Raw genomic sequence first — 25,868 nt, forward strand, 5'->3', positions numbered from 1 at the left:
TGGAACATCCTCCTGCGCTGGGGCCTGTGGCAGCCACAGGAACCCGAGTGTGAACTGACAGCATGTGAGGGGCCCGGGGACAGCGAGTGCCAAGCGGGGAAGGGGGCAAGTTCACATAAAGCCACCTTGGGATCTAGCGCTTTGATGCTTGCAGGGAAGTCCCACCCAGAGACACCGCCCACCCGCCCACGGTGGGGCAGTGTCAGCCACGTCTGAGCCCCTGATCTGCAACGGCCAGCCGGGAGGGCCCAGGCTGTGGGGCTGCTTTTTAACGTTCTTATTTATTTAAATATGAAAAAACATTTCATCTCTTCCCAGTTCATCTGAAAGGAGGTCCCCTGGGTAAACATAGGAAAGCAGTTTTGCAGGCTCATGAAGGACGCTCGGCTGGAGGTCGGGGGGAGCATGGCTGCTTTCCCCAGCGTGGCCCCCATGTTCCCCACCCTCTTTGTGACCTGGATCTGCAATCCTGAGTCCAGAAGAGCTCAGCAAGAAGTGGGAACTGAGAAGCTGTTGGGAGCCAGGAGGGCCCTGGGCCCTCTGTTCTCTGCCCCAGGGCTTCAGCCACCCTGCAAGCCCCTCCAGACAAGGCAACGTCAGCCCAGGTAGAAAACTTGAGTCCCTCCTAGAAAACCAGTGATGTGCTGGCCCTTTCAGGGCCACAGGCCCCTTCTGCTTCACGGGAGATGAGAAGGCGCCGCCCGCAACAGGGCTGCTGGTCACAGCTCAGTACGCGATGCCTTGGCCACAATCACCAGCTTGGACAGCTCGGCCTTGAATGCCCCGGGCCTGTGAGCCACTGCAAGAAAGAAACACATGGTTGGGCCCTCAATGTTGAAAATTCTCAGAAGTCCTGAGGATTTGGGGTGGGGCCCGTGGTGGGGGCTGAGCAGGGAAGGGGAGCAGTCTCCAAAGCAGACTCCCATGTGAAAAGGCCCCAGGCACTGAAAGTCTTATGGGTGACAGACAGGAAAACGGTGATGTGGAGGGTAAGGTCGGTGGGGCTAACATAGATGGCAGGCAGCCACAGAAAGACCTGAGGTGGGAAGAACCCTGGTCATTTGTGCCATGTTGTCAAGAAGAGACACAGAAAGGGGCCAGAAGAAGCCCAAGAAGGAGATGATCCCGGCCTGAACAGGATGCAGGGTGGGTCAGGATGCAAGACCTCCTGCTCAGTGGGTGAACCTGTCTGAGGCCCTCATGACACTTCTCCAGCAGGGTCAGAACTCTGGCTTCCACTGCTTCACCCAAGTCTCCTGGCCCTACCTCCTGTGTCCACTCCCTTGCCTCCCACCCTTGCCCCAGCTCGGCGCCTCCGATTCCTCTTTCTGCTTAGCATTGGCACCATGCAGCTGAATGTGGCTTGAGGACACCGGTGCTGCTCAAGCAACCGAAGAAGGATCCTGATGTTTCCCAGTGACCCCTGCAGCCTCCCCTCGGCATGCCACGGGTCCCTACCTCAAAGCCCTGATGGTTTCTACTTTATTTATTTATTTTTTTAATGTTATTATTTTTTTTTTTGAGATGAGAGTCTTCCTCTGTTGCCCAGGCTGGAGTGCAGTGGTGCAGTCTTGACTCACTGCAACCTCCTGCTCCTAAGTTCAAGAGATTCTCCTGTCTCCGCCTCCTGAGTAGCTGGGATTACAAGCATGTGCCACCATACTTGGCTAATTTTGGTATTTTTAGTAGAGACGGGGTTTCACCATGTTGGCTAGGCTGGTCTGGAACTCCTGGCCTCCCAAAGTGCTGGGATTACAGGTGTGAGCCACCATGCCCAGCCCTTTTTATTGTTTTTGAGACAGAGTCTTACTCTGATGCCCAGGCTGGAGTGCAGTGGTGCGATCATAGCTCAATGCAGCCTCGACCTCCTGGGCTCAAATAATCCTCCCGCCTCAGCCTCCTGAGTAGCTGAGACTACAGGTGTGCACCACCATGCCCGGGTAATTTTTTTTCTTTTTGAGACGGAATCTTGCTGTCTTCCAGGCTGGAGTGCAGTGGCACGATCTCAGCTCACTGCAACCTCCACCTCCCAGGTTCCAGCAATTCTCCTGAGTAGCTGGGATTACAGGTGCGCACCACCACGCCTGGCTAATTTTTTGCATTTTTAGTAGAGATGGGGTTTCACTATGTTGGCCAGGCTGGTCTTGAACTCCTGACCTCAAGTGTTCCGCCCGCCTCGGCCTCCCAAAGTGCTGGGATTACAGGCGTGAGCCACTGCGCCCAGCCTAATTTTTAAAAAAATTTTGTAGAGACAGGGTCTCGCTATATTGCTCAGGCTGGTCTTGACCTCCTGGGCTCCAATGATCCTCCCACCTTAGCCTGCTGGGATAACAGGCATGAGCCACCGCGCCCAGCTAAGATAAAGTTCTAGTGGCACACAGCAATACCCGTTCATGGACACACTGCAGCAGCTTTGTGCCACAATGGCACAGCTCAGACAGAACCCACAGTGCCACAAAGCTGAAGATATTGACGAGGTGGCCTTTATAGAATCAGTTTGTGGATGCCTGGTCTACAGTCTCCAGGACCCCTATGGCTGACTCCCCTCTCCAAACCACCCCGATTGCCCACCCTTGGATGGGGGTGGCGTCACCTCTACCCCATCCCCATCTTTCTGTACCTGCTGTTTTGGTCACTTCAAATTCCTCAGTTTTCAGGGGGACATCACTTTCCCTTTCAAATGCGGCTTTAGACTGAAAGAGAATGAGTGGAAACTTTACCAGGGCCATTTCAATGCTCATCATTAGGAAAACGATTCAGTTTGCTTTCCAGAGAAGCACAGACTAAAGCTTTGTACTTTTACTAGAGAGGGAGAGGAGACTTTTTTGTTTTTGAGCCAGGACCTCACTCTACTGTCCAGGCTGGAATGCAGCAGTGCAATCATAGCTCACTGCAGCTTCAAAGTCCTGGACTCAAGTGACCCTCCTGCTTCGGCCTCCTGAGTAGCTGGGACTACTGGTGCATGCCAACGCGCCTGGCTATTTTTTTTTTTTACTTTTGGTAGATATAGGGTCTTGCTATGTTGCCTAGGCTGGTATCAAATTCCTGGCCTCAAGCAATCCTCCTGCCTCAGCCTCCCAAAGTGCTGGGATTACTGGCGTGAACTGCTGCGCCTGGCCCGGAGAAGTCTTTTCTGGCATATACAAAAGAAGCCAGCAGCAACAGGTTACCAAACCCCCGTGCCCCAGTGCCTCCTGGCCTGGGGGCGTCTGTGTGCCAGGTTCCTGCAAGTTACATACCCTACCTCTGCAGGATTCGCTGTCCCCTCTCCTCCCTGTCCCCATGGAGCCCTCTTCTGGCAGGACATCTCACAGCTGCCCCAGTGCAGAGAAGCCCCACCCGGAGCCTGCCCTGCCCCAAGATACTCACGTAGGCCATGGCGTACTCGATCTCAGCGCCCTGTACCTCCGCCTTGAACTGTGTGAAGTACAGATAGGACTTCCCCTGGGGCCTGCAGAGGAAGGGGGGCGAAGGAGTCAGGCCAGGCCTGCTGGGTCTGGGTCTGTGTGCCCTGGAAGTAGCCCCGCCAGGGACTCGAGCTGGGGTCAGCAGGTCTCGTGCTTGCTTCTCAACATGGACGCCATTCCCGAGCACCTGCTGACTGGGAAGGACGGATGGGGCCCTCTCAACAGCAGACCCTCTTTCTTTTGTGCCAGAATGTTTTTTTTTTTTTTTGGGGAGGCAAGTCTCACTCTGTTACCCAGGCTGGATGGCAATGGCACAATCTCACTCACTGCAGCCTCTGCTTCCTGGGTTTAAGTGATTCTCCTGCCTCAGCCTCCCTTGTAGCTGGGATTACAGGCACCCACGACCACACCCGACTAATTTCGGTATTTTTAGTAAAAACAGGGTTTCATCATGTTGGCCAGCCTGGCCTGAACCCCGACCTCAAATGATTCGCTCGCCTCGGCCTCCCAGAGGGCTGTGATTAGAGGCATGAGCCACTGTACCTGGCCCCTTTGTGCCAGAATGTTCTTCCAGCTCATTCACAGATATGCCTCTCTCCCCTGTGGGCTGGGAGCTGCTCTGGGACAGGACCCCATGTCCATTCACTGCACATGGCTTCTCGGGTGCCGACAGCAATCCAGGTACTGCGACGGGGACTGGGCCTGGGCAACGAGAGGCCAGTAAAGGCTTCCTAGAGGGCGTTGACTAGGAAGTGCAGGAGTTAACTAAGAAGTGGGGAGGATCATCTGCCCAGGTCTCTAGGAGGCTGCTAACGGGGGCTTCTAAGGAACTGGAGTGGCACAAGGTGCCTGAAGGTGACAGCAGGGGATGATGGCATCTCTGGCGTGAAGAGTGTGATGGGGATGGAGGGGCAGCAGGGGGGCCATTTCCGTGGAAGCCCTGGCTGGGGTTCTATGTGCATGGGTGGGGCGGGGGTATCCAGGGAGCCCTAGATTCTTCTTTAAGCCCTAGCACTGCCAACAGGCCTGGTCAGGGAGGATCCAGTCACTGTCTGAGATGAGGAGGCCTGGGGTGGCAGGTCTCCAGGGCTGAGCATGCCCCTGGTGAGCTTTTGTGGGGGGTTGGACAGGAGGATTCAGGCTCAAGGTGAGCCCAGCTACCATCCCAACTGCTCCGGACCTGCACCTGCCCAGATGCCCTCTGGGGAGCTGGCACTCAGGGGTCCATGCAGGGCGGTGGCCTGCAGACAGATGATGGCGACCGTGGGCTTCCCCAAGACTACAGGGCGGCCTCTGCAGGGTCTCTCTGGGCTGATGGGGCCTATCTCCTCTCAATGACCCTGCTGATGCCTCCTGGGGCCTTGGCCTGCCCATGACGCAGCCAGTCCCATGGAGTGGGTGAGAATCTCCCCAGAAACAACCGGCTGAACACCTGCTGTTTGTAAAGTGCCCCGCAGGGCACGGTGGGACAACGCCCACACGAGGCAGCAAATCACACCCTGTCCTTCAATTAAACGTCACCACTCCCCGATCTCCGCCTCCCATTTGTCAACATGCTTTAACCTGACTGCAGTGGTGGAGCTATAGCTTGGACTTCTCCCTCCAAAGTGTCTATACAAAATAAATGCTCAAGAAATACCCACCGTTTGGGTTGAGACATTCTGGGCCAAGGATCAGGGAAGAAGGGACAAGATTCCTGAAGCCCCCTGACCCCCTCCCCATCGGGGGGCCTGATGGCTTCCTTCCCTTCATGATGTTGCCCAGATCGAGCTGGGATCTAGGCAGTGGGGTTACGAGAATGAGTGCGGCAAGTGGAGCCGGGATAAGCCCATAAACCGTGAGCCTGACAGAGGATGGCGGCAGGGGCAGAATCGGGCGGTGTCTGGGGAGACTTGGGGAGGGGCTGCAGACCCAGATGTGTGTGTGTTCGGGCAGGTGGAAGAGAGTGCACAGCTTTTGTCTGATTCCCAGATGTCTGCACCCCAAGAAGGCTATGAGCCATCAGGCTGGTCCTTCAGAGAACATGCTGGTAAAGACCTGCCTGAGGGGAAACAGCTGGGGCCCCTTCTGGCGGGACACACTCCTTGGGAGATAGCATCATCCAAACCTCCACAGCCACTACCCCAGAGACTCCCACACCTGTCACCTGCCTAGCTCGTCCCCAGCCCAGACCTGCACCAGCTCTGCCAAGTCCACCAGGACTCTGCCCAGCACCTTCCTCCTCCTCCTACCCAGCTAGCTGATTCCACAGCCTCCAATCTGTGCCCTCCCCTCCCACGCCATCCTCATTCTACAGCCTCCAATCTACTCTCCCCCACCCACCCCCAATCCTCATTCTACAGCCTCCAATCTACTCTCCCCCCCCACCCCCAATCCTCATTCTACAGCCTCCAATCTACTCTCCCCCCCACCCCCAATCCTCATTCTACAGCCTCCAATCTACTCTCCCCCACCCACCCCCAATCCTCATTCTACAGCCTCCAATCTACTCTCCCCCCCCACCCCCAATCCTCATTCTACAGCCTCCAATCTACTCTCCCCCCCCACCCCCAATCCTCATTCTACAGCCTGCAATCTACTCTACCCCCCCACCCCCAATCCTCATTCTACAGCCTCCAATCTACATTCCCCACCCACGCCCAATCCTCATTCTACAGCCTCCAATCTACTCTCCCCCTCCCACGCCATCCTCATTCTACAGCCTCCAATCTACTCTCCCCCCCCACCCACAATCCTCATTCTACAGCCTCCAATCTACTCTCCCCCTCCCACGCCCAATCCTCATTCTACAGCCTCCAATCTACTCTCCCCCCCCACCCCCAATCCTCATTCTACAGCCTCCAATCTACTCTCCCCCCCCACCCCCAATCCTCATTCTACAGCCTGCAATCTACTCTCCCCCCCCACCCCCAATCCTCATTCTACAGCCTCCAATCTACATTCCCCACCCACGCCCAATCCTCATTCTACAGCCTCCAATCTACTCTCCCCCTCCCACGCCATCCTCATTCTACAGCCTCCAATCTACTCTCCCCCCCCCCCCACAATCCTCATTCTACAGCCTCCAATCTACTCTCCCCCTCCCACGCCCAATCCTCATTCTACAGCCTCCAATCTACTCTCCCCCTCCCACCCCAATCCTCATTCTACAGCCTCCAATCAACTCTCCCCCCCCAACCCCTAATCCTCATTCTACAGCCTCCAAACTACTCTCCCCCTCCCACCCCCAATCCTCATTCTACAGCCTCCAATCTACTCTCCCCCCGCACCACCAATCCTCATTCTACAGCCTCCAATCTACTCTCCCCCTCCCACGCCATCCTCATTCTACAGCCTCCAATCTACTCTCCCCACCCACCCCCAATCTACTCTCACCACTCACCCCCAATCCTCATTCTACAGCCTCCAATCTACTCTCCCCCCCCACCCCCAATCCTCATTCTACAGCCTCCAATCTACTCTCCCCCCCCACCCCCAATCCTCATTCTACAGCCTCCAATCTACTCTACCCCTCCCACCCCCAATCCTCATTCTACAGCCTCCGATCTACATTCCCCCCCAACCCCTCATTATACAGCCTCCAATCTACTCTCCCCCCCGACACCATCCTCATTCTACAGCCTTCAATCTACTCTCCCCCCCAACCCCAATCCTCATTCTACAGCCTCCAATCTACTCTCCCCCTCCCACCCCCAATCCTCATTCCACAGCCTCCGATCTACATTCCCCCCCCACCCCCAATCCTCATTCTACAGCCTCCAATCTACCCTCCCCCCCCACCTCATCCTCATTCTACAAAGCCTCCAGTCTACTCTCCCCCCCACCCCCAATCCTCATTCTACAACCTCCAATCTACCCTCCCCCCATCCTCATTCTACAGCCTCCAATCTACCCTCCCCCCACCCCATCCTCATTCTACAAAGCCTCCAGTCTACTCTCCCCCTCCACCCCCAATCCTCATTCTACAGCCTCCAATCTACCCTAGCCCCCATCCTCATTCTACAGCCTCCAATCTACTCTCCCCCCACCCCCAATCCTCATTCTACAGCCTCCAATCTACTCTCCCCCCCTCACCCCCAATCCTCATTCTACAGCCTCCAATCTACTCTCCCCCCCACCCCATCCTCATTCTACAGCCTCCAATCTACTCTCCCCCCACCCCATCCTCATTCTACAGCCTCCAATCTACATTCCCCCCCACCCCCAATCCTCATTCTACAGCCTCCAATCTGTGCCCTCCCCACCCACTCCCAATCCTCATTCTACAGCCTCCAATCTACTCTCCCCCCATCCTCATTCTACAGCCTCCAATCTACCCTCCCCACTCCATCTTCATTCTACAGCCTCCAATCTACATTCCCCCCCCACCTCACCCCATCCTCATTCTACAGCCTCCAATCTACCCTCCCCACCCACCCCATCCTCATTCTACACAGCCTCCAATCTACCCTCCCCTCCCACCCCATCCTCATTCTACAGCCTCCAATCTACCCTCCCCACCCACCCCATCCTCATTCTACACAGCCTCCAATCTACTCTCCCCACCCACCCCAATCCTCATTCTACAGACTCCAATCTACTCTCCCCACCCACCCCAATCCTCATTCTACACAGCCTCCAATGTACTCTCCCCACCCACCCCAATCCTCATTCTACAGCCTCCAATCTACTCTCCCCCCAACCCCCAATCCTCATTCTACAGCCTCCAATCTACTCTCCCCACCCACCCCAATCCTCATTCTACAGCCTCCAATCTACTCTCCCCCCCAACCCCCAATCCTCATTCTACAGCCTCCAATCTACTCACCCCCCCACCCCCAATCCTCATTCTACAGCCTCCGATCTATATTCCCCCCCCACCTCCAATCCTCATTCTACAGCCTCCAATCTACTCTCCCCACCTCACCCCATCCTCATTCTACAGCCTCCAATCTACTCTCCCCACCTCACCCCATCCTCATTCTACAGCCTCCAATCTACTCTCCCCCCACACCCCCAATCCTCATTCTACAGCCTCCAATCTACCCTCCCCACCCCATCCTCATTCTACAGCCTCCAATCTACTCTCCCCACCCACTCCATCCTCATTCTACAGCCTCCAATCTACCCTCCCCACCCACCCCGTCCTCATTCTACAGCCTCCGATCTACATTCCCCCCCCACCCCCAATCCTCATTCTACAGCCTCCAATCTACTCTCCCCACAAACCCCATCCTCATTCTACAGCCTCCAATCTACTCTCCCCACCCACCCCATCCTCATTCTACAGCCTCCAATCTACCCTCCCCACCCACCCCGTCCTCATTCTACAGCCTCCAATCTACCCTCCCCACCCACCCCGTCCTCATTCTACAGCCTCCAATCTACCCTCCCCACCCCATCCTCATTCTACAGCCTCCAATCTACTCTCCCCACCCCACCCCGTCCTCATTCTACAGCCTCCAATCTACCCTCCCCACCCCATCCTCATTCTACAGCCTCCAATCTACCCTCCCCACCCACCCCATCCTCATTCTACAGCCTCCAATCTACCCTCCCCACCCACCCCGTCCTCATTCTACAGCCTCCAATCTACCCTCCCCACCCCACCCCATCCTCATTCTACAAAGCCTCCAATCTACTCTCCCCACCCACCCCATCCTCATTCTACAGCCTCCGATCTACATTCCCCTCCCACCCCCAATCCTCATTCTACAGCCTCCAATCTACCCTCCCCGCCCACCCCGTCCTCATTCTACAGCCTCCAATCTACCCTCCCCACCCACCCCATCCTCATTCTACAGCCTCCAATCTACCCTCCCCTGCACCCCCAATCCTCATTCTACAGCCTCCAATCTACCCTCCCCACCCACCCCCAATCCTCATTCTACAGCCTCCAATCGGTGCCCTCCCCACCCCATCCTCATTCTACAGCCTCCAATCTACTCTCCCCACCTCACCCCATCCTCATTCTACAGCCTCCAATCTACTCTCCCCACCCACCCCATCCTCATTCTACAGCCTCCAATCTACCCTCCCCACCCACCCCATCCTCATTCTACAGCCTCCAATCTACTCTCCCCACCCCACCCCCAATCCTCATTCTACAGACTCCAATCGACTCTCCCCACCCCACCCCCAATCCTCATTCTACAGCCTCCAATCTGTGCCCTCCCCACCCACCCCGTTGTCATTCTACAGCCTCCAATCTACCCTCCCCACCCACCCCATCCTCATTCTACAGCCTCCAATCTACTCTCCCCACCCCATCCCATCCTCATTCTACAGCCTCCAATCTACCCTCCCCACCCACCCCGTCCTCATTCTACAGCCTCCAATCTACCCTCCCCACCCACCCCGTCCTCATTCTACAGCCTCCAATCTACCCTCCCCACCTCACCCCATGCTCATTCTACAGCCTCCAATCTCCTCTCCCCACCCCACCGCCAATCCTCATTCTACAGACTCCAATCTACTCTCCCCACCCACCCCGTCCTCATTCTACAGCCTCCAATCTACTCTCCCCCCACCACCCCCAATCCTCATTCTACAGCCTCCAATCTACTCTCCCCCCCCACCCCCAATCCTCATTCTACAGCCTCCAATCTACCCTCCCCACCCACCCCGTCCTCATTCTACAGCCTCCAATCTACTCTCCCCCCCCCCACCCCCAATCCTCATTCTATAGCCTCCAATCTAGTCTCCCCACCCCACCCCATCGTCATTCTACAGCCTCCAATCTACCCTCCCCACCCACCCTGTCCTCATTCTACAGCCTCCAATCTACCCTCCCACCTCACCCCATCCTCATTCTACAGCCTCCAATCTACTCTCCCCACCCACCCCATACTCATTCTACAGCCTCCAATCTACCCTCCCCACCCACCCCGTCCTCATTCTACAGCCTCCAATCTACCCTCCCCACCCACCCCGTCCTCATTCTACAGCCTCCAATCTACCCTCCCCACCCACCCCGTCCTCATTCTACAGCCTCCAATCTACCCTCCCCACCCCATCCTCATTCTACAGCCTCCAATCTACCCTCCCCACCCACCCCATCCTCATTCTACAGCCTCCAATCTACTCTCCCCACCCCATCCTCATTCTACAGCCTCCAATCTACCCTCCCCACCCACCCCATCCTCATTCTACAGCCTCCAATCTACCCTCCCCACCCCATCCTCATTCTACAGTCTCCAATCTACCCTCCCCACCCACCCCATCCTCATTCTACAGCCTCCAATCTACTCTCCCCACCCACCCCATCCTCATTCTACAGCCTCCGATCTACATTCCCCCCCGCACCCCGAATCCTCATTCTACAGCCTCCAATCTACCCTCCCCGCCCACCCCGTCCTCATTCTACAGCCTCCAATCTACCCTCCCCACCCACCCCATCCTCATTCTACAGCCTCCAATCTACCCTCCCCTGCACCCCCAATCCTCATTCTACAGCCTCCAATCTACCCTCCCCACCCACCCCCAATCCTCATTCTACAGCCTCCAATCGGTGCCCTCCCCACCCCATCCTCATTCTACAGCCTCCAATCTACTCTCCCCACCTCACCCCATCCTCATTCTACAGCCTCCAATCTACTCTCCCCACCCACCCCATCCTCATTCTACAGCCTCCAATCTACCCTCCCCACCCACCCCATCCTCATTCTACAGCCTCCAATCTACTCTCCCCACCCCACCCCCAATCCTCATTCTACAGACTCCAATCGACTCTCCCCACCCCACCCCCAATCCTCATTCTACAGCCTCCAATCTGTGCCCTCCCCACCCACCCCGTTGTCATTCTACAGCCTCCAATCTACCCTCCCCACCCACCCCATCCTCATTCTACAGCCTCCAATCTACTCTCCCCACCCCATCCCATCCTCATTCTACAGCCTCCAATCTACCCTCCCCACCCACCCCGTCCTCATTCTACAGCCTCCAATCTACCCTCCCCACCTCACCCCATGCTCATTCTACAGCCTCCAATCTCCTCTCCCCACCCCACCGCCAATCCTCATTCTACAGACTCCAATCTACTCTCCCCACCCACCCCGTCCTCATTCTACAGCCTCCAATCTACTCTCCCCCCACCACCCCCAATCCTCATTCTACAGCCTCCAATCTACTCTCCCCCCCCACCCCCAATCCTCATTCTACAGCCTCCAATCTACCCTCCCCACCCACCCCGTCCTCATTCTACAGCCTCCAATCTACTCTCCCCCCCCCACCCCCAATCCTCATTCTATAGCCTCCAATCTAGTCTCTCCACCCCACCCCATCGTCATTCTACAGCCTCCAATCTACCCTCCCCACCCACCCTGTCCTCATTCTACAGCCTCCAATCTACCCTCCCACCTCACCCCATCCTCATTCTACAGCCTCCAATCTACTCTCCCCACCCACCCCATACTCATTCTACAGCCTCCAATCTACCCTCCCCACCCACCCCGTCCTCATTCTACAGCCTCCAATCTACCCTCCCCACCCACCCCGTCCTCATTCTACAGCCTCCAATCTACCCTCCCCACCCACCCCGTCCTCATTCTACAGCCTCCAATCTACCCTCCCCACCCCATCCTCATTCTACAGCCTCCAATCTACCCTCCCCACCCACCCCATCCTCATTCTACAGCCTCCAATCTACTCTCCCCACCCCATCCTCATTCTACAGCCTCCAATCTACCCTCCCCACCCACCCCATCCTCATTCTACAGCCTCCAATCTACCCTCCCCACCCCATCCTCATTCTACAGTCTCCAATCTACCCTCCCCACCCACCCCATCCTCATTCTACAGCCTCCAATCTACTCTCCCCACCCACCCCATCCTCATTCTACAGCCTCCGATCTACATTCCCCCCCGCACCCCGAATCCTCATTCTACAGCCTCCAATCTACCCTCCCCACCTCACCCCATCCTCATTCTACAGCCTCCAATCTACCGTCCCCACCCACCCCATCCTCATTCTACAGCCTCCAATCTACTCTCCCCACCTCACCCCGTCCTCATTCTACAGCCTCCAATCTGTGCCCTCTCCACCCACCCCATCCTCATTCCACTCAGGCTTCAATCTGCGCCCCACCCCCAACCCCCAACTCCATCCTGGCTGGTGCCTGGAGGGGCTCCCTGCCTCAGCCTGCCTCCTTCAGCCAGAGGGATCTGAGCTCCACATGTTCCTGCAGGGAGCCCTCTGGAATAGGACTCAGCCAGGAAAAGAAATGACGCTAACAAAGGCCTCAGCACGGATGAGCCTCGGGGACGTCACGCTCAGTGAGAGAAGCCAGACACCAAAGGCCACACAGGGAAGGTTTGACCCCATTTCTATGCAATGTCCAGGACACGCCCATCCACAGAGACAGGAGGGGATGCGTGGCTGCCATGTGCTGGGAAGGGGAATGACTCTGATGGGAACAGAGTTTATTTTCAGGGATGAAAATGTTCTGGAAGCAGAGGTCTGGCTGCACACCTCTGAGAAAGTACTCCATGCAGCTGAATTGTGAGCTTAAAGTGCTGTGTTTTATGGAATTTTGTCTTAATTTTTAAACATTGCCAAAAAGGGCCAGGCATGGTGGCACATGCCTGTAATCCCAGCTACTCAGGAGGCCGAGGGAGGAGAATTGCTTGAACCCAGGAGGCGGAGGTTGCAGTGAGCCAAGATCGCTCCACTGCACTCCAGCCTGGGCAACAGATGGAGACTCCATCTCAAAAAAAAAAAAAAGAAAAAAAATTGCCAAAAAGCCCTTTGGTGAGTTCGTGTCACCCTTAGGGGAGGGTGGAGCCCCTTGGGGCCTTCCTGGGCCCTGGCCGACGCTCCGCACCCTCTGAGCTGCTTCTCCTTTTCCTGGGACCTTGCCCCGCACAAGCTCCCCCCGCAAGACCTTCTGTCTCTGCATCGCTGCACTTCCTTGGGGAGCACTCCCGCCCCAGCGACCCTGCCACCTCCCACCTGCACATCCATGAGTCTCCCTGCTGGCCTGTCTTCCCCTCCAGGGGTGCAGCCCCCATCTGTCTGTCTGTCCTCGTCCCCTCTCGTTCCCTGCCTTCGGAAGCAGCTCCCGAGGCCACAGGGCAGGCCAACGGCAGCCGGAAATGCCATCCCCACCCCGAGTCTCACCTCCAGATGGTGCAGGTGAAGTGCTGGTGGTCTTCGCTGGTCCCCAGACTCATCTGCCATTGCTGGGGAGAGAAGACAGCGCGGGTCAGGCCCGGACACACAGCTGCTCTCGGAGACTTCTAGGTGTGCCTCTGATTCTACAGTCAGGCCACCTCTTCTGTACCTCCCAATTCAGGGGCTGGCCACTAAATCCCCTGACCCGCCCTCCTGGTAGCCTGGGGTTTGCTGTCCATCTGTGATCAGGGAGCCTGCCTGCACCACATCCTTCCCATAAAAGTGGTGCCTCTAATGAGAACTACCCCAAAGTGGCTCCCAAGGATGGGGAAATAGGAACAACGTTTTTGTTTGTTTGTTTTTGTTTTTTTTGAGATGGAGTCTCTCTCTGTGGCCCGGGCTGGGGTGCAGTGGCACGATCTCGCCTCACTGCAACCTCCACCTCCTGGGCTCAAGCGATCCTCCCACCTCAGCCTCCCAAGTAGCTGGGACCACATCCAGCTAATTTTTGTGTTTTGCAGAATCACTGTCTTGCCATATTGCCCAGGCTGGTCTCAACCTCCTGGCCTCAAGCAATCCTCCCACCTTGGCCTCCCAAAGTGCTGAGATTACAGATATAAGCCACCACGCTAGGCCTAAGAACAACTCTTAAACATATAAAAAGATGTCCAGGCCGGGCGCGGTGGCTCACGCCTGTAATCCCAGCACTTTGGGAGGCCGAGGCAGGTGGATCACAAGGTCAGGAGATCAAGACCATCCTGGCTAATATGGTGAAACCCCATCTCTACTAAAAATACAAAAAAAAATTAGCCAGGCATGGTGGCGGGCACCTGTAGTCCCAGCTACTCGGAAGGCTGAGGCAGGAGAATGGCGTGTACCCGGGAGGCGGAGCTTGCAGTGAGCTGAGATCGCGCCACTGCACTCCAGCCTGGGCGACAGTGAGACTCTGTCTCAAAAAAAAAAAAAAAAAAAAAGTCCCATATCATTTATGAAAAATAAAGAAATGCACGCTGAATTACAGTGAGATACCTTTTTCTCACAGGTTAGAAGGGCAAAAGCCCCCCTGTCTGCTAACACACCATATGGGTGTGAAAACCAAGGCTATCCCAGGTCGTCGGTGGAGCTGCAACAGGTACAAGCGAAACGGAAAATGCAGGCTGGGCATGGTGGCTCATGCCTGTAATCCCAGCATTTTGGGAGGCAGAGGTGAGATGATCACTTGAACCCAGGAATTCAAGACCAGCCTGGGCAACATAGCGAGACCCCCATCTCTAAAATGACTGGCATCTTGCAGGATGTTACCACTGGGGAACCTGGTAAAGGGTACGTGGGTCTCTCTGTAGGATTTCTTACAAGTGAACGTAAACCTACCATGATCTCAAAACATACAGTTTTACTTTTTTTTTTTTTTGAGATGGAGTCTTGCTCTATCACCCAGGCTGGAGTGCAGTGGTGTGATCTCGGCTCACTGCAACCTCTGCCTCGCAGGTTCAAGCGATTCTCCTGCCTCAGCCTCCTGAGTAGCTGGGATTACAGGCACGTGCCACCACGCCCTGCTAACTTTTGTATTTTTAGTAGAGATGGGGTTTCACCATGTTAGCCAGGCTGGTCTCGAACTCCCGACCTCAGGCGATCCACCTGCCTCAGCCTCTCAAAGTGCTAGGATTACAGACATGAGCCAACGCGCCCGGCCCAGTTTTACTTTTAAGAAAATGGACTTAGGAATCCGACTTCTGGGTGGTTTTCCTGAAGATGTAACTGCACTTGTACAATGAACCCTGGCCAAGGTTATTCACGGACTGGGTTGGAAGTAACCCTCAATCCATTAGTACAGGGCTGTCAACTCCACACGTCCACGCAATTGAAGCGCTTTACATAGGATACAGAAAAATCTCTAGGAGGCCAGGCGCCGGTGGCTCACACCTGTAATCCCAGCACTTTGGGAGGCCAAGGCAGGCCGATCATTTGAGGTCAGCAGTTCAAGATCAGCCTGGCCTACATGGTGAAACCCATCTCAAGGTGTTCACCGGACTAGGCTCTCACTGGTAGCTCAAGGTCCTCTTCCAAGCTCTTGTAGTTGTGGCAGATTTCAGTTCCTCTCGGTTGCGGGACTGAAGTCTTCATTTCCTTGCTGCCAGCCAGAGGCTGTTCTCAGCTCCTAGAGGCCGCCTGTATTCCCTGCCCTGAAGTTCCCTCAAGGGCAGCAGTGGCATATGTGTCCATGTGCTTCAAATCACCTTTTTTTTTTTTGAGACAGAGTCTCGCTCTATTGCCCAGGCTGGAGTGCAGTGGCACGATTCTGACTCGCTGCAACCCCTGCCTCCTGGATTCAAGTGATTCTCCTTCCTTAGCCTCCCAAGTAGCTGGGATGACAGGTGTGTGCCACCATGCCCGGCTAATTTTTGTATTTTTAGTAGAGACGGGGTTTCACCATGTTGACCAGGCTGGTCTTGAACTCCTGACCCCCGGTGATCTGCCCCACCTTGGCCTCCCAAAGTGCTGGGATTACAGGCATGTGCCAACACACCCGGCTTTTTTTTTTTTTTGAGACAGAGTCTCGCTCTGTCACCCAGGATGGAGTGCAGTGGCGCGATCTTGGCTCACTGCAAGCTCCGCCTCCCGGGTTCACGCCATTCTCCTGCCTCAGCCTCCCCAGTAGCTGGGACTACAGGCGCCCGCCACCACGCCTGGCTAATTTTTTGTATTTTTAGTGAGACGGGGTTTCACCGTGTTAGCCAGGATGGTCTCGATCTCCTGACCTTGTGATCTGCCCACCTCGGCCTCCCAGTGCTGGGATTACAGGCGTGAGCCAGCACGCCCGGTTCGCCCGGCTAATTTTTATAGTTTTAGTAGAGACAGGGTTTCACCATGTTGGCCAGGCTGGTCTGGAGCTCCTGACTTCAGGTGATTCGCCAGCCTTGGCCTCCCAAAGTGCTGGGATTATAGGCATGAGCCACCATGCCTGGCCCAAATCATCTTTACTGGCTCTTCTGCCACCAGCTGGAGAAAACAGCCAGCAAGGAAACAGGGACCTTGGTCCCTGAACCACAAGTAACTGAATTCTGCCAACTAAGAGCTTGAAGGAGAGGATTCTTCTCTCAGCCTAGAGACTTTTTTTTTTTTTTTTTTTTTTTTTTTGAGACAGGGTCTTGCTCTGTTGTGCAGTAGCACAATCACGGCTCACTACAGCCTCGACCTCCTGGGCTCAAGCAATCCTCCCACCTCAGTCTCCCAAGTAGCTGGAACCACAGGTGCATGCCACCACGGTCAGCTAATTTTTTTATTTTCTGTAGAGACGAGGCATGAGCCACCATGCCTTGCCTGTGATACCTTTATTTATTTATTATTTATTTTTTGAGACAGAGTCTCGCTCTGTTGCCCAGGCTGGAGTGCAGTGGCACAATCTTGGCTCACTGCAACCTCCGCCTCCTGAGTTCAAGTGATTCTCCTGCCTCAGCCTCCTGAGTGGCTGGGACTACAGGCATGTGCCACCATGCCCAGCTAATTTTTGTAATTTTAGTAGAGATGGGGTTTTGCCACGTTGGCCAGGCTGGTCTCGAACTCTGACCTCAGGTGATCTGCCCGCCTCAGCCTCCCAAAATACCTTGAGTTTGGTTTTATGAAGCACACAGCTTAGCTGACCCAGACTTCTGAACTACAAAGCTATGAGATAATAAATGGGTGCTGTTTTAAGCCCCTAAGCTGTGAAAACTTCTTGCACTGCATATAAAATACAACATCCCAACAGATGCTCATGGGAATTGCAGACTCCCATCTCCCATCCCTCCTTTTGTCCAGACATTTGCTTTCTCTGTGGACTAATGACAGCAGAATCTGTCATCACTATTTAATGCCAATACTCTCCCTTTTTATTGGTTTAGGAAGAGTCATTCAATGAGTGTAAGGTGATGTAGGTGAGACCCAACCCTACTGTCTGCTACAGAACATCTCCATACAACAATGAACACTGTCACAGTAAGCTAGAGGGAATTTTGAACAACTCACCTCATTGGTCCCTCCTTGAGAGGCGTAAGTGAACATACATGTATATTTGTCCTAGAGAATGGAAGAAAAAAAAAGGTTTGGTAGAAGGAAATTTTTATTTTGTTTAAGAGATGGGGTCTTGCTGCCACCCAAGCTGGAGTGCAGGGGCACAATCACAGCTCACTGCAGCCTCGAACTCCCAGGTTTGAGTGATCCTCTTGCCTCAGCCTCTCAAGTAACTGAGACAATAGGTGCACAACCGCCACACCCGACTAATTTTTTTTTTTTGAGGCAGAGTCTTGTTCTGTCGCCCAGGCTGAAGTGGGATGATCTCAGCTCACTGTAACTTCTGCCTCCCAGGTTCAAACGATTCTCCTGACTCAGCCTCCTGAGTACCTGGGATTACAGGCACCTGCCACCACACCTGGCTAATTTTTCATATTTTTGTAGAGATGGGTTTTGCCATGGGACCTGGGGACCTTGGACAAGTGAAAACTTTTCTGAGCCTCTATTTTCTCTCTGTTTCTCTTTTTTATCTGAAGCATTTTCTCATCTGTAACTTGGGCCTAACATATAAAGGACTTGGCATCACACCTAGCTATAAGGAAGTAGTCAACAAACTGGCCTGGCACGGTGGCTCACGCCTGTAATCCCGTCACTTTGGGAGTCTGAGGTGGGCGGGTCACCTGAGGTCAGGAGTTCAAGACCAGCCTGGCTAACATGGTGAAATCCCACCTGTACTAAAAATACAAAAATTAGTAGTCCCAGCTACTTGGGAGGCTGAGGCAGGAGAATGGCATGAACCTGGGAGGCAGAGGGTGCAGTGAGCCAAGATCGCACCACTGCACTCCAGCCTGGGTGACAGAGTGAGGCTCCATCTCAAACAACAACAATTATCCAGGTGTGGTGGCACACGCCTGTAATCCCAGCTACTGGGGACGCTGAGGCAGGAGAATTGCTTGAACCCAGAAGGCTGAGGATGCAGTGAGCCGAGATCCCGCCACTGCACGCAAGTCTAAAAAGAAATAGTCAAAAAACAGTTAAAGATACCGTTATTACAGGCGGGTAAAGGGAGGCTAAAAGGGGAAGGGCCCGGCCTCACACCCTCGGTGAGGGGGGACCTTGTGCAATGGAAGGAAGGAGAACTTCCTCCCTCGTCGGAGCTGCAGCGACTGATCTGCTTCAGGCCCAGGAGGGCAGATGCCCTTTAGCCTCCTGCCGCTCCCATCACTGACCCCTCCCCACCTCTGCGTCTGGAGGACAGGGCTGCCTGGACACTTTAGGCAGGGGACAGGTGACAGGTGATCACGCCCCCTCAACGCCGCCGGCGCCCACAAGGCCCCGCTCCCTATGAGTTCAGTCCTGCCCCAGTGATGACCCCGGCCTCACGGTCCCGCGCCCCCGACTCAGCCTTCGACCCTAACAATCCGCACCCTTTCTTCAGTACCCACCTCCGCGGTCCGCGCCCCCTCCTCAGGCCCCGCCCCCAATGCTCCGCGCCCCCTCCCCGGGCCTGCCAGCTCTCAAATATCCGGGACGGCGGTGGCACGTACCCCCGGGCCCACGTTATGGGAGAAGGAGTGCACGACGCCGCCGGGCCGCACGTCAAACGCCACCGTCGTGGGCTCGGACACCGCCTCCGCCGGCCTCAGCGCCACGGCCCCTAGGAGCAACGCGGCCCACAAGCTCGCGCCGACGCCGTTCCACCCTCCGCTGGGCGCCGCCATGTTGGACTAGGGTCCTCAGGGCAGGGACCGGCGGACAGGGCGCGGCGAGGGACACGTGGAGCGCCCGCTGGAGGACACGTCGGCGTCGGCTGTGCCACGTGACCCGGCACGCCCCGCCCTCTCCACCGCCCGGGGCCACCATCTTGGGGGCGGGACTTTGCCGAGGGGGCGGGGCCGCCGAGGGGGCGGCCTCGTAGCCTAGGGACCCTGCGTAGCCCGGCGATCCTTGGAGGGTCCCTCAGGTGGTAATGGAGTTCGTTTTGGGGTCTCAGGGTCCCCCACCAGCCGTGTGACTGACTGCAGCTCTTTCAGTTAGGACATGTACAGGGAGTGAGGGAAATCGAAGGTCACCATTAGGCGAACTTCTCATAATCGTTGCAGCCAAGATGTGTGTGCATCGATATTCAAAATTAGCAGAGGGAAAGTAGGATGAGAAGCAGGATACTTGCTTTTGTTTCTCTCTTGTTGCCCAGGCTGGAGGGCAGTGGCGCGATCTCGGCTCACCGCAACCTCTGCCTCCCAGGTTCAAGTGATGCTACTGCCTCAGCCTCCCGAGTAGCTGGGACTACAGGTGTGCACCACCACGCCCGGCTAATTTTTGTATTTTTAGTAGAGACAGGTTTTCACCATGTTGGCCAGGCTGGTCTTGAGCTCCTGACCTCAAGTGATCCGCCTGCCTCGGCCTCCCAAAGTGCTGGGATTACAGGTGTGAGTCATCACGCTCGACCAGTCTGTGTAATAGGATTATGTGGGTGTTCACTTCCTGGCTTTGATAACCTGGCTTGTCCTAGGGGTTACAGACGATGTTCACATTAGGGGGAGTTGGATGAAGCGTATCAGGAAACCCTACAGTTTCTGCAGATTTTCTGGGAGGCAAAAATTATTTCAAAATAAAAAGTTAAGAAGAAAATAATCCCTACCTCAAGGAATTGTTGGGAGGATTAAGTGAGGGAATTAAGTTCCCACACCGGGACGAATGAACTGAGAATTATAAATTCTAGCTATTGCTATCATTAGATCCCAGGTTTTCAACTAGAGAAGGAAGTCATTCTTTGGTTACAAATGGCTTAACATTTCAAGAAAACACCAGTGGCCAGGCCTGGGGGGTCAAGAATTAAGCTGGTGTTTCTAGTCCTTCCCAACTGGAAAAAAACAGAATCCAGAGAGAAAATGTCATAGATGACTCCTAAGATGGGTTATAATTCACCTTTTGAGGAATTAAATCACTCTACTCCACAGCTATGGAGGGTGGTGAGCCCCAGGGAGGTGAGAAGGATACCAGTGGAGGCTGACTCCTCTGCCAATGACAGAAGTCCAAGCCAGCTGCCTTTCTGCAGTGGCAGCCTGTTATAAATTGGGATACCTGCTCGCGTTAGGAAATTTATTGGCCAGGCGTGGTAGTTCATGCCTGTAATTTCAACCCTTTGGGAGGCCAAGGTGGGTGGATTGCTTGACCTCAGGAGTTCTAGACCATTCTGGGCAACATAGTGAGACCCCCATTCCTATATATATATGAATATATATATGAATATATGAATATATATATGAATATATGAATATATATATTCATATATGAATATATATGAATATATATGAATATATGAATATATATGAATATATATATATGAATATATATGAATATATATGAATATGTATATGTATATATATGAATATGTATATGAATATATATGAATATATATGAATATATATGACTATATATGACTGTATATGAATATATATGACTATATATACGAATATATATATGAATATATATACGAATATATATGAATATATATGAATATATATACGAATATATATGAATATATATACGAATATATATGAATATATATACGAATATATATGAATATATATACGAATATATATGAATATATATGAATATATTTACGAATATATATGAATATATATGAATATATATACGAATATATATGAATATATATGAATATATATACAAATATATATATGAATATATATGAATATATATACGAATATATATGAATATATGAATATATATACGAATATATATATGAATATATGAATATATATACGAATATATATGAATATATGAATATATATACGAATATATACGAATATATATGAATATATGAATATATATACGAATATATATACGAATATATATATGAATATATATGAATATATATACGAATATATATACGAATATATATATGAATATATATGAATATATATATGAATATATATATGAATATATATATGAATATATATATGAATATATATATGAATATATATATTTATTTTAAGATGTTTTAAGATTATTTTTTAAAGATAGCCGGGCATGGTGGTGGGCGCCTGTAATCCCAGCTACTTGGGAGGCTGGGGCAGGAGAATCTTTTGAACCCAGGAGGCACAGGTTACAGTGAGCTGAGATCATGCCACTGCGCTCCAGCCTGGGTGACAGAGCAAGACTCCGTCTTAATAAATAAATAAATAAACAAACAAACAAAGAAATCTCTTCCTCCATGCAGCTGTCTGTTCCGGACCCATGAGACACTGTCTCCATAAACTGGACAAGCACAGTGCAGCCCTGTTCCTTAGGTGAGTGACACAGCACAGTTCCACTGATGGAGTCCCCATTACCTTACCACGGTGTTCAACTTTCAGCCTGTTACCATGAAGGATTCGATGTATGGCCGAGCTCTGCTGCTAACAAGGAATTTCAGTTGTGAGCTGTTGGGAGTCTGCTACGGAACCCAGGCAGGTTGTGCGTATGCGTGTGCATGCGTGTGTGTGTTCTTTCCAGAAAGATTTCAGCCCCAAGTTTCACCCACCCACCACAAATCATCACACTAAAAGGATTAAAAGAAAAAACAAGGCTGGCCCCAGTACTTTGGGAGGCAGATCACTTTGAGCTCAGGAGTTTAAAAACCGCCCTGGGCAAGATGGCAAGACACCGTCCCCACAAAAAAAACAAAAACATTATCTAGGCATGATAGCTTGTGCCTGTAGTCCCACTTACTTGGGAGGCTGAGGCCAGAGGATCACTTGAGCTATGGAAGCAGAGGTTGCAGGGAGCTGAGATTACACCACTGCACTCCAGCCTGGATGACAGAACGAAACCCTGTGTCCAAAAAAAAAAAAAAAAAAGAAAGAAAGAAAAAAAAAAGAAAACAAGGCTGGACACGGTGGCTCTTGTAATCTTAACACTTTGGGAGGCCAAGGTGGGAGGATCACTTGAGCCCAGGAGGTCGAGGTTGCAGTAAGCTGTGATTATACCACTGCATTCCTGCCTGGGTGACAGAGGAGCAAACAGCAAATTATTCCACAGATCCCACTAATCATGATATGAAATCTGTCAGTCCTAAAGGACAAGATTCGATCACACGAATATCAGATTTTTTATTTATTTTATTTTTATTTGAGACAAGGTTTTGCTCTGTTGCCCAGGCTGGAGTGCAGTGGTAGTTTCAGCTCCCTACAGCCTTAACCTCCTGGGCTCAAACGATCCTCCCACTCAGCCTCCCAAGTAGCTGGGATTGCAAGGCATGCACCACTCACCCAGCTATTATTATTTTTTTGTAGTGATGGGGTTTATGCCACGTTGCTGTGGCTGGTCTCAAACTCCTGTGCTCAAATGATTCGCCCACCTTGGCCTCCCAAAGTGCTGGCATTATAGGTGTGAGCCACTGTGCCTGGCCTCCTTTTTGTGTGTGTGTGTGTGTGTGTGTGTGTGTGTGTCTGAGACAGGGTCTCACTCTGTTGCCCAGGCTGGAGAAATCTCCTCAGCTCACTGCAACCTCCTCCTCCTCCAGGGCGCAAGCGATCCTCCCACTGCAGCCTCCTGAGTAGCTGGGACTACAGGTGTGCACCATCACGCTGGGCTAATTTTTCAATTTTTAGTAGAGATGGGGTTTCACCATATTGCCCAGGCTGGTCTCAAACTCCTGGGCTCAAGTGATCTGCTGGCCTCAGCCTCCCAAAGTATTGTGATTACAGGCGTGAGCCACCGCACACGGCCTTTTTTTTGAGGCTGATCTCAAATGCCTGGGCTCAAGCCAACCTCTCGCCTTGGCCTCCTGATTAGCTGCGATTACAGGTGGAGGCCACTGTGCCTGAGTCCCCTAAATATCATTTTGTACTGAAATTTTTTTGTTTTTTATACTTCGTTTTTGATGTTGTTGTTTTTTTTGGAGACTAGGGTCTTACTCTGTCACCCAGGCTGGAGTGTAGCGGCATGATCACAGCTCACTGCAGCCTTGACCTCCCGAGACTAAAGTGATCCTCCAGCCTCAACCTCCTGAGTAGCTGGGACTGCAGGCACACGCCACTACACCCAGCTAATTTTTGTTTTTGTAGAGCCAGGGTTTCGCCATGTTGCTCAGGCTGGTCTCCAACTCCTGGACTGATGCAATCCACCCATCTTGGTATCCAAAAGTGCTGGGATTACAGGTGTGAGCCACCATGCCTGGCCTCATGTTTTTTTAAGCCCCCCTTTTTTTTAAAAAAAAAAAAGTGGAAATTTCCAAAGGATGGAGCAAGTGGATAAGCAGGGCAGTCCATCCCTGCTGTTAGAAATGGAGCCCACATGCCCGCACATTGCCAACAGGGTCTGCTGTGTGTCTTGGCTGCTGGGACGATGTGAGGAGGGCCTTGGCTTGTCGTGGTCCTCAGGGTGCAGAGTCTCAGGTAGAAAAGGAGGTGTTGGCCGGGGGAGGATCCAGCGTGGAGGATGCTGTAATTTGGGTTGTGCTGAGGCTCTGGGGAGCCCGGGGGGCCAGACCAGGCCACACATGACAGCCAGAGCTGAGTCCCTGGAGACCGGTAGACCTTCCTAGACCAGCGAGGACAGGACTACCCTCATCAGGTGGCTGCAGCCATCCTCTTTGGGTCAGTCTGATCAGGCCATGGTGCCCAGGCAGCCCCAGCACCCCAGCAGTCCCTGCAGATGGCAGCGCCCTTCTGCCGTGTCTTGTCTGTTGCCCCCCAGAAGCCCCTCCCACTCAGGAGCCCCAGGACTTAGAAGGAACCTCAGGCAGGTGACATGTTTCCATCTGGAATCGTTTAATGTGTCTACTTCTTCCACGCATAGTTATAAAAGAATAAGAATCGACAAAAATATTTTCTTTCCATAATATGTAGAGGTGGTTTGTTTCTTTTTTTTTTTTTCTTTTCTTTTTACTTTTTTTTTTTTTTGCCCGCCCCTGGCAGAGCTCTTGGCAGGGAGGGAAGGTTAGGCGGAAGTATAACCCTGAGGTGGGGATGGTTCAGCTCCCAACCCCGGAACCCCTGGTATGTACGGGCCAGGCAGACACATGTGGCCGGGCGGCTAGGCTGGGGAGGGGACAGCCGCCACTGACCAGCAGAGCGTGGAAGTTCGGTGCGTTTCAGTGCCTGCCTGAAAGCTTGGGGACAGGAGGGCTGTCCACAGGTGGTGCCCCCCGCGGGCCCTGGCCGCTTCTCCTGTGGGGCCCGCATGACCCTCTGCTCGGACTTGGGAAGAAATGGAGCCTACCAGGTGCTGGGTTACAACCCCGCTGCCCGGTGTGGACCCCGAGTCTAGATTTAGGCACCCCTTGCTTTCTGTCTTTTATTTTTTATTTATTTTGAGACAGAGTTTCGCTCTTGTTGCCCAGGCTGGAGTGCAATGGCACAATCTCGGCTCACTGCGACCTCCACCTCCCGGGTTCAAGCGATTCTCCTGCCTCAGCCTCCCCAGTAGCTGGGATTACAGGCACGTGCCACTGCACCCGGCTAATTTTTTGTATTTTTAGTAGAGACAGGGTTTCCCCATGTTGGCCAGGCTGGTCTTGAACTCCCAACCTCAGGTGATCCGCCCGCCTCAGCCTCCCAAAGTGCTGGGATTACAGACGTGAGCCACCGCGCCCGGCCTGTCTTTTAAATAATTATGAAAAATATCCCCTCAAACAAAACACAAACATCAAGTGGGGGAGGCTGGCGGGGGGCTGGGGACAGGCAATTGCATGCTTGGGTGCTGGGGACGGTGGCTGGCCGGGCCAGGGGACTGAGAGGTCACAGGGAGCCCCAGGCGGAGGGCAGCCCGCTCCTCTGAGTCTCTTCTGGCCTCTCCAGTGCCCATCAGCGTGTGACCTCCTCCGCCCAGAAGGCGGGGAGAGGAGGGGCTGGCACGAGACCACCATCTCTCTGTCTCGGCAACCAAGAAGCAGCGGACATAAAACCCAGGAGCATTTAAAAAAGGATAAAAGGCGTCGGGGCGGTGAAGGCAGCGGCTCCAAGGGGCTGGCCAGCGTGGGGCGGGACAAAGTGCCTCACTGGGGCCGGCGGGCCACTCAGTCCCTCCCGCCTGGTTCCCCGCGGAGGCTGCAGCCACTTGTGCTGTGATGTGGCGGCTCCCGGTGGGCAGGCTCAGAGGTATTCCTGTAGAAAGTGCAGCAACGTGACTTCATAGTGCTCGCCCGACTCGGGGCAGCGAATACTGTGTCTCTCGTTGGGGTAGATCTGCGGGGAGACAGGAGGCAGGGCTGGGGGGCGTGGCTGGACCACCCCCGTGTCCTAGGCTCCTCCCTTATTCTGGCTCAGGGCATCCGGGAAGGCGCAGGTGCTCTGAGGCCCATGGATCTGGGTTTGAATCCCACCTCGGCTGTTGACTTGCAGTGTAACTCTAGGCCCTTCTCAAAAATGGGGTGA

General features: G+C 53.5%; 2 protein-coding genes across 4 annotated transcripts in view; both read right to left on the reverse strand.

The window, feature by feature from the left end:
• Nucleotides 1–262: 262 nt before the first annotated feature.
• MYDGF (myeloid derived growth factor) lies at nt 263–19,299 on the reverse strand. The gene is made up of 6 exons (XM_024236454.3): nt 19,035–19,299; nt 17,503–17,553; nt 13,504–13,565; nt 3,370–3,451; nt 2,621–2,693; nt 263–799 (listed from the first exon to the last, which is right to left on the reverse strand). The coding sequence occupies exons 1-6, from the start codon at nt 19,206–19,208 to the stop codon at nt 720–722; spliced, it is 522 nt and encodes a 173-aa protein (XP_024092222.1). The 5' UTR covers nt 19,209–19,299; the 3' UTR covers nt 263–719.
• A 4,947-nt stretch (nt 19,300–24,246) lies between these two features.
• The window catches only part of DPP9 (dipeptidyl peptidase 9), a 50,530-nt gene continuing 48,908 nt past the window's right edge, over nt 24,247–25,868 (reverse strand). For all 3 annotated transcript variants that reach the window (XM_024236455.3, XM_024236456.3, XM_054539402.2), the window contains one exon: nt 24,247–25,679. In XM_024236455.3, the coding sequence (XP_024092223.1) occupies nt 25,587–25,679 (93 nt within the window). In that variant the 3' untranslated portion in view covers nt 24,247–25,586. The remainder of the gene's footprint in view (nt 25,680–25,868) is intronic.

The sequence above is a fragment of the Pongo abelii genome, chromosome 20 (assembly GCF_028885655.2).
Source record: "Pongo abelii isolate AG06213 chromosome 20, NHGRI_mPonAbe1-v2.0_pri, whole genome shotgun sequence".
Taxonomy (NCBI): Eukaryota; Metazoa; Chordata; class Mammalia; order Primates; family Hominidae; genus Pongo; species Pongo abelii.